General features: G+C 41.1%; 1 protein-coding gene across 1 annotated transcript; it reads left to right on the top strand.

The window, feature by feature from the left end:
- The first annotated feature begins 576 nt into the window (after nucleotides 1-576).
- Nucleotides 577-8,587, top strand: RNASEH1 (ribonuclease H1). Its single transcript, XM_005012542.6, has 8 exons — nucleotides 577-744; nucleotides 875-1,050; nucleotides 2,112-2,306; nucleotides 2,901-3,000; nucleotides 3,477-3,531; nucleotides 4,606-4,690; nucleotides 6,056-6,180; nucleotides 8,103-8,587. Exons 1-8 carry the CDS (start codon nucleotides 635-637, stop codon nucleotides 8,178-8,180), a joined length of 924 nt encoding a protein of 307 aa, XP_005012599.5. The 5' UTR covers nucleotides 577-634; the 3' UTR covers nucleotides 8,181-8,587.
- Nucleotides 8,588-8,752: the final 165 nt, after the last annotated feature.

Below are 8,752 nucleotides of genomic sequence, written 5' to 3'. Positions count from 1 at the left end.
TTAGTTGGCACCAAAACCACAATTCTCATGATTTTCAATAGCAAATGTTTTGATGTGTAGGGCTTTCCTTAATGCTATTTTCAGTTCCCTTAAAACATCTCCATTGCTGGAATCATGTTGTTCCATAAAACTCATTTGACATAAATAAAATAAAATAAAATAAAATAAAATAAAATAAAATAAAATAAAATAAAATAAAATAAAATAAAATAAAATAAAATAAAATAAAATAAAATAAAATAAAATAAAATGCTTTTGTCCCTCCAAGAAAAAAAGGAAAAGGAAAAAAAAAAAGAAACGCAACCCTCCACACACTTTTAGTCCCCCAAAGTAATAAAAATAAATAAGCAAATAAATATAAGCAATTGTATTTCAGTCACAGTGAAAAGAACACGGAAAACATTTTATTTATTTTATTTATACACATTTTATTTTTAAACGCGAGCCGTTTCCCTCCCGCCTGACCCCCCTCGCGGCCCGTAGCGGCTCGCCGTGCGCGGCTCCTCACCGGGCCGCGGCGCATGCGCAGCGCGGGGTGGCGGCGGCAGCGGCGGCGCCGGGGGGGGTAGCGGCGGGGCGCGGGCCGCGGGGCGGGGCGGGAAGGGAAGGGGGCGGATGGCGGCGGGGCGGCGCCATGTTGCGCTGGCTGGTCGCGCTGCTCAGCCGCTCCTGCTTGGTCTCCAAGGGCGGCGCCATGTTCTATGCGGTGCGCAAGGGCCGGCGGACCGGCGTCTATCGCACCTGGTAAGGCCCCGCCGCCGGGGCAGAGCCGGGAGCAGCGGGGCTGAGGCGAGCTGGGCCGAGCCGGGCCGGGCCGGGCCGGGCTGACCAGACCTGACCTGAGCTGACGGAGCCGCCGGGCGCTGTGTTGCAGGGCGGAGTGCCAGCAGCAGGTCGACAGGTTCGCCGCCGCCAGATTCAAGAAGTTCGCCACCGAGAGGGAAGCCTGGGCCTTCGTGAACGGCGGCACCTCCGGGGAGCAGCAGCAGCAGCCTGCGCCGGCAGATAGCTCGCCTCCCCTCGCCTGGCTCCCTACGGCCATAAATAAGAGTAAATACCCTTGTCAATATGTTATACGTGTTGGGGTTGGAGTTAAAGGGTCTTTAAGGTCTCTTCCAGGGAAGGACTTGGGGGTTCTGATGGATGAAAAGCTCGACATGAGCCAGCAGTGTGCGTTTGCAGCCCAGAAGGCCAGCTGCATGCTGGGCAACATCAACAAGAGGCATGGCCAGCAGGGCGAGGGAGGGGATTGTGTCTACTTGGCTCTGGTGAGGCCCCACTTGGAGTACTGCATCCAGGTCTGGGGCCCCCAGCACAAGGAGGATGTGGAGCTGTTAAAGTGGGTCCGGAGGAAGGCCACAAAGATGATCAGAGGGCTGGAGCACCTCTCCTATGAAGAAAGGCTGAGAGAGCTGGGGGTGTTCAGCCTACAGAAGAGAAGAGTCTGGGGTGACCTCATCACAGCCTTTCAGTACTTTAAGGGGTTTTATAAAAAGGATGGAGAAGGACTTTTTACTTGGCTAGATAATGATAGGATAAGGGGGAGTGGTTTTAAACTAAAAGAGGGGAGATATAGATTAGAGGTTCGAAGGAAATTCTTCGCTCAGAGGGTGGTGAGGCACTGGAGCAGGTTGCCTAGAGAAGTTGTGGATGCCCCATCCCTGGAGGTGTTCAAGTCCAAGTTAGGTGAGGCCTTTTTGTAACCTGATCTAGTGAGTGGCATCCCAGCCTATGGCAAGGGGTTAGAACTAGATGGTCCTTGAGGAACCTTCCATTAAGGACCCTTACAACCCAGGCTCTTTTATGACCCTGTGATTCTAAGATTCCAACCCGAGCTGTTCTGTGAGTTGGTATGGGTTTGCTTATGCTGGGTCTGTTTTTGTTTAAAGGCTGTTAATTGAGACTCAACTTCACTTTGAGCTGGAACTAAGAATGACTGGTATATATGATCATATTTTTTTCCATATTTTTTTGGGGGGAGGCATCATTTTAATAGATTGACATTGCCATTAGGTGTAAACAAAATTGGTGTCTTAAGTTGTTTTGAATAAAACTTGATCCTATGTACGTAGGTGGGGTTTTTCTTCTATTTTTTTCTTTTTTATTTGAAGATGCCCATGGTCCTTCAGCTGTAATACAGGAAAATGTTAGCCAGAGAGAGGAACCAGCAGAAGACCTCTTCTGTTGCGGTACATGTAAAAGGCCATATGAACAGTCTGCAAATGAAGAACATACCGCCAAACGTGCAAAACATGATGAGGTGCACTTGGCACCAACAGTTAGTGGAGACAAATTTTCATATATGGGTAAGGTCTGTCATTCTTCCTGTAATTCATTTGAGCTGTCTGTGTTCTTCTATAATCAGCAGTGTAACTATTAGAAAGCTTTTATGGAGGTTTTCTATGGCAGCACCTAGCTGTCATAGTGTAACACTGTTGTTTTTTCTTTTTAAATAATAATCTGAGCCACCATATATTATTTCACGTTGTGTTTTCAATGTAATATAAATTGGCTTAAGTGACATCAGCATACAGCTTTATCAGGTTGTTACAATTGTGATATTTACATGCATCTAGATTACAGTCTTCATTTAAATACAGGCATAGCTGGAAAATTTTAATGTTGACTGAAGAAGACAAGAACTGTAGAGAGAATTTGGAACTTGGTGCAAAGATGCTTCGTGATGCTGACTTATTTGGGAGCAGTGAGGGTGTGAAGCTGCAGTGGGACTTCTGGTGTTCTGCATTCCTAATTTATTTGGGTAGTTTCTGTAGATAACATTTTGAAGGGTTGTTCAGGGAGTTTGGGCATTGATCTGCTAGCAGACATTTCCTTCTGCTTGAAGAGCCTGTGTCCTTGAAAGACTGCTTAAACTTCTGCTTTTGGGACTTCTCCTGCAGGTGACTTTGCAGTTGTTTATACAGATGGTTGCTGCTCGGGTAATGGACGTAACAGGGCACGTGCGGGAATAGGTGTCTACTGGGGACCAGGCCACCCTTTGTAAGTAATCGGGTGGGTTCTTTTTTGTATATGCTAATACTTGTTTTGGGTGTTGTTAACAGTACTGGCCTCCTTTTGAATATAAAGTCCTGCTAGTGAGACTTGTCTTAATGATAGTGCTGTTAGAATAATGAGTTACTGCAGGAAGACAGAAACCAGCTTTTCTAGGAAGTAAGGTTGTAGAGAAAAATGATTGGAAATAATATTTTTAAGAGGCTAAAGCTGGAATACAAGGGATGCAGGAAGTCTTAAAATCATTGTAGTTGTGCACAGTAGACAGCAAGAGTAACTACAGATTGATGGCAGGTGCAGATATGCAGGTTGCACTGCGTAGGAGAAGTTAGACTCTAGAATTTCCAATCGTCTCCTTTATAAGACAAAAAATATCTCTGTTTTATGTATGCTTCTAATATGTAATGATTGTACACCACTGATAATTTTGAGTTACTAATCTACTATTTGTTCCTTGAATACAGAAATATCAGTGAAAGACTTCCTGGACGGCAGACTAATCAAAGAGCTGAAATACATGTAAGTAGTAAACACCCTAAAATGCTTCTGTACGAAGAAAGCAATAGTATGCTCATGATTATTTCAGCTCTGGCCTTCAGAAACCAGTTAGGGAGCTGTGAGGGAAGTACACAAAATGCCAGGAGTTCAGGACTTGAAACAAATTGTTCTCCTTAGGTTTTACGGTTTTTATTGCTTTCAGACAAGCAGTAACTCAGCTTGAGAACTCCCAAATGTCATCAGGCCAAGCACAGATATTTAAAACAACCTTTGCATTAGGAAAGTTCTCAAATCTCTGTAGTATCCTTTGTATTATTAATGTGCACATCTCAGACTTTGCGTAACGGCTGCTTTAGTTGTGGTTAAGAGGATAATTACTTTCTTACTGTGTACAGTCAGAGTATTGTATTTCTTTGATAAATATAATAAGTAATTTTCAGAGTAGCTTCTGTTACTTTTGAAGTAAAATTCTCTTGGCATTAGCAGATTTAGTCTTCGCCTGCACAGTGTAGAGGTAAACTGAAAGGGGAAGCTGATCTCCTTAAAAATGTCAAGAAGTTCCTTTTAGTGAGGGACAAGCAGAGCTGATGGGTTTGCCAGGGTTCAAACTTAGCATTGGAGAGTTCTTCAGCTCTACATTCAGTCCAACCTACTTCTCTTATTATATTTCATAGCACCAAGAGAAAAGCACAATCTACCTTTTAGGGGTTCCAAGCAGTTGGAATGTGTATGCATTCTTGTTCTATAAAGTTACAAAGATGCCTAAAACTCGATGTGCTATTGAGAGAGCTTGGGTAGTTACTCAAATGGGCAGAGAGCTGCTCCTGCAGTAAAGAATTGAACATCAGGTTTAATTTTTTTTTAAATGCTAGGGAAACTTAAGTTACTTTCTGTTTTTCTGATTCAGTAAGTGATCATCTGCATCCGTAATTTTGGAAAACTATGCTGTAAAGCATGATGGTATTCAGTGATGGAGAGACTGCAGTAATATTCTTTCTAGTTCTTCTGTATTAACATCAGGTACTTGGCTGGTATTTTAGTTACATGTGTTCAAAATCATGTGTTGAATTGTGCTTCTGTTGAAATGTTCTTAAGGCAGCCTGCAAAGCAATTGAGCAAGCAAAGAGTCAGAACATCAAGAAACTAATTATCTACACTGATAGCAAGTTCACTATTAACGGTAAGTTGATGGCTTTCCTGATTTTTCAAAGGTGTTGTGCACAATTTCATCGTATAAGGCCCACAGAACTTACTGGGGCTTGGGGAGATGAGTATAAAGATGAGAATGCCTAACAGAATTCAGTACTCATGACTGCTTGATGAAAAACTTTGAGAATATTGGAAGGATGATCTGCTAACTGTATGAGATATAATTAGAGACAAAATACCCATTACTGGGAAGAATGAAGAAGTAGCTAAAGAATTTTTGTCTTAATACGTTTGGTATGACACACACAGTCTAGAAAAATGTTGTTCATGTACATGCTGTTAAGGATGCACTCAGAAGCTGGTGTAGTGACCCTGTAGTTTCATTTTGGCTTGGGTTTTGTTTGGAATGGAGAAACTACACAAACTTGAAGTACAGTTATATTTCCTGCTTTTCATGTGTGGAGAGAAGCAATAGAAAATTCTGTAAGTTGTTTCTTAACATTTACTGTCCTTAATTCAATTTAAAAACCAGAGCAGGGGCAGAACACGAGTCCTTGATACTTTGCTTCTAATCAGAACCTCTTTCAGACACATGCAAGCTAACAGAATTTGAAATGAGCAGGAAGTGACAGGTCCAGCAACTCGTTCGTTAATCAAAGCTATTCTGTATATTTATCTAGTTTGTTTTAATATGAGAAAAGCAGGCCTGCAGTGAAGTATAAATGGATGTGATTTGGCTTGTTTTTTAGGGGGTTCGGTATGCAAGGTCCATGATTCTTTGTTTGATTCAGGTCTTTTGTTATGAAAGCAGTAGGGATGTCTCATACTGTCCAGAGCAGCAAAGAGATGAAAAAAAAAAAACAACCAACCAACAAAACAAACAAACAAAAGTCTTTGTTTAAGGAATAATATGGAAATTTTGCTGGCCAGCAATGGATGGCCAGAATGTTAGATCTTGTTCTGTAGAAATCTGTGCATGTGGTCCTTTTCTAAAATGTTCTGTTTAGCTTGCAGAAGCCTTAATATGTCTGTTATTCCAATGTGTGTCTCTTCAATTTCTCAAACCCAATTTGTTCCAGCTTAGTGTACAGTCAAGCAAATCCTTAGCTTCAGTTTGTTGAAGTGCGGGTCATAAATGGATGTGTAATGTGTATTTAACATTGTAGTCTTCAAATATCTGTTTGGGAAAACATTGGCAAGTAACTGAAGCAGAAATGGAAAAACACAATTCTGAAAGACAGTAGCAGGGAACCAAACAATGTCTCCTATATTTGATGTCTTTGCCTGAGACTTTGTTTGGAGTTAATGCATTGAAAGACCTGTTAAATGGTTGTTTGCTGCATCGTGATCCTTGCTGACTTCTCTGATGTTTTATGGTAATACTCCCTGTGCACAGGTATTACAAGCTGGGTTGACAACTGGAAAACAAATGGCTGGAGAACAAGTTCGGGAGGAAGTGTAATAAATAAAGAAGATTTCGAAAGACTTGATAATCTATCAAAAGGCATAGAAATTCAGTGGGTGAGCATCTCATTTCATGGTCTTACTGACATCTTAAATACTCTTGTAAATTCTTATTAAGTATGACTGTAACAAAGAATTTTACAAGATGTTATATTGTACATCTCTAAATACAGTAAAGCTGCTTGTTCTTCTTGAAGTAAGATGATCACTTCAGTGTAAGCTAGGCTCTTCTAACTACCATTTCATTTATTGAAACACATGTTTATATTTTTGTTGCTGTTTCTCTTGTTACTACTTAGAAGACATCTGTAATAGTTACGTCTGGTTTTGGAAACCTGAGCTTGGAACATAACTGTGTCTTCTTGAGCTGTTGCTCAGCTCCTCGATTTGCTTTTCAGAATTCTCTAAATGCTGGTTCTTTCGTTTAACTTAATCACGAGTGTCTTTAAACAGGGAAAATTAAGACAGTATACCCCAAATAAACTAACTCCAGTTTTCTGTACCGTAACAGCATTTTTTTCCATGAAAACTGGGTGCAGAAAGGTCATTAAAATATCCATTGTGTTAGTTTCAAATTACTTAGCTCTCTAGTAGAGAAGTAAAACCATGTCTATACATGTATTATTGATAAAAGGTATTTTTCTGTAACCACTAATAGCAGTGCTAAACATCATAGGGTATGTCTTCTCCTCCCCACCTCCGAATTTGCCTCTAATTGCAGTAAAGGAGTGCTGATTCTAGAAGTACGTCTCTGTGCCATTGACTTCATGGCCACTAATGGCATATTTATTGGACTTCTGTGTCCGCTCTGTAGAAAACAGTGGGGTAGTTCTTCAGCATGCTCTTCTACAGGAGAAGTCTGTTGCAGATGTTCTGTCATTCATGTTGTCTGTGTTCCAGAGTTCGCAACTCCCACTAGATTATGTATAGTTACTCTTATTGTTTATTGAGTAGTAAAAATTGTAAAAATCTAAACCTAAGGTTGAAGTTCAGCTGTGCATAGTGTATTTTATATTAAAAAAAAATGTATGTACATCCATTCCATCTGAATCTCTCAAACTTTGAGAGACACTTTATTTCCAGAGGAGAAATGTATTCAGGCACCTTTTTTATGGTAATGGATCTGCTGAAGCAGAGAGTTGTTCTCACACATTCTTTCACTTCTCTCTCTTACAGCTGCTGGTAGTGGCTTTTACCCTTTCTTAAATACGCTGCCACAGGGAAGCCACCAGTTCAGCTGGTACAGCTGTGTCCTGTGGTTGGTCTGTCTTAGAACTGTCTGTGTGTGGCACAAGACAGCCCCTGGCTGCTTCTCACAGAAGCCACCCATTGGAGCCCCTGCCCCAAGCTAACAAAACCTTGCCTAGGAGACCTAATACAATCTCACAAGTCCTTCATATTTGTCTTCTCTCAGGTCTTGTCAAATGACAAGCCTGATTTTCTTACTTTCTTTCTCCCCTGTCCACCCTTACTTGTGACAAGGATTGATCAAGGGCTGAAAGTATTTTTTGTTTCTTATTTTTAAGGATGGATAGTAAAGACATCTGAAAATCAAGAGATTGTTTTCATATCCTGTTGCTGTATTCTGAGTGCTGTAATCACCGAGGCTATTGGTTTTAGTGGCATAGAGGTCTCTGGCTTTCTGAGAAAAGGTTAGCTTGGTTTAAGCATGGAATGCAGAGGGATTTTCTTTCTGCTGAAAGTAGGACTTTTGAGTTAGTGTCTAAGTCTTGCTGCTGTTACCTACACTTCTTAGGTTAGGTGGTCCTTATCCAGACCACCACTTCTCATAGCAGTGTTTTTCATAATTTGGCGGTTCAGTTCTTGCTCATTGAAGAGACTACAAAGATTACTGGGAAGGACACAGTTCCCATGTGAGGCATGTGAACGGGAGGGAAGTACATGACCAAATTTCATGGATATACTTTTTTTCCTTGATTTCTTCCATACTTAACACTCTTGTACTTTTGTCCTGACAGATGCATATTCCTGGTCATGCTGGTTTCCAAGGGAATGAAGAAGCTGACAGACTGGCAAGAGAAGGAGCTAGTAAATAAATGTGACATATTAGGACTAGAGACTACTGCACTTGCAGGAAAAGGACTAACATTGCAGTGACGATTTGAACTGCTGTTCTTGTTCCGGAGTTGAACTTTGAACTGTACTTATTTCTGGCCTGAAGCGCTAACCGTACACCAACGGTGGGAGAAGAAGAAAAAAATCAACATGTTGTATTCTGCACTTTTTGCTTTGCAATCAAGTCAATATTTAGTTGATCATATACAGTGTTTGCTTTTTTCTCCATCTTAACCGAAGCGCTGCTGTCAGTGTCTTTTAGCAGTCTCATAGACGTTTGGATTCACCAGAAAGACAGACTTCTGGAGAAATTACATTAAATCTTTACCCTATGTGTTCTGTATTTCCCTCTTATAATGAAATAAATTAATTTTTTTTTGTACAGAGATATATATAAAAAGTGCAAAGTCATTGAGGGGTGTGGAGTGAGTTGGTTGGTTTGGTAAGAGATGATAACCTAACATGGAGATGTTAATGTGCCTTGGCATTCTGACAGCAGCAGTAATCTCTCTGCAGGTAGCCTTGCAATGCTCACATGTGCCTCACGGTATCG

Source organism: Anas platyrhynchos, chromosome 3, assembly GCF_047663525.1.
Source record: "Anas platyrhynchos isolate ZD024472 breed Pekin duck chromosome 3, IASCAAS_PekinDuck_T2T, whole genome shotgun sequence".
NCBI classification, from domain to species: Eukaryota; Metazoa; Chordata; class Aves; order Anseriformes; family Anatidae; genus Anas; species Anas platyrhynchos.
Note: the sequence above shows the minus strand (reverse complement) of the source record. Positions and strands in the feature narration are given on the sequence as shown.

Bases quoted from the DNA above. Each gene is read 5' to 3' on its own strand.
- RNASEH1 (XM_005012542.6), top strand. From the start codon at position 635: ATGTTGCGCTGGCTGGTCGCGCTGCTCAGCCGCTCCTGCTTGGTCTCC. The intron at 3,532-4,605 runs GTAAGTAGTAAA...AATGTTCTTAAG, and splicing joins ATCAAAGAGCTGAAATACAT to GCAGCCTGCAAAGCAATTGA. The intron at 6,181-8,102 runs GTGAGCATCTCA...TTGTCCTGACAG, and splicing joins AAGGCATAGAAATTCAGTGG to ATGCATATTCCTGGTCATGC.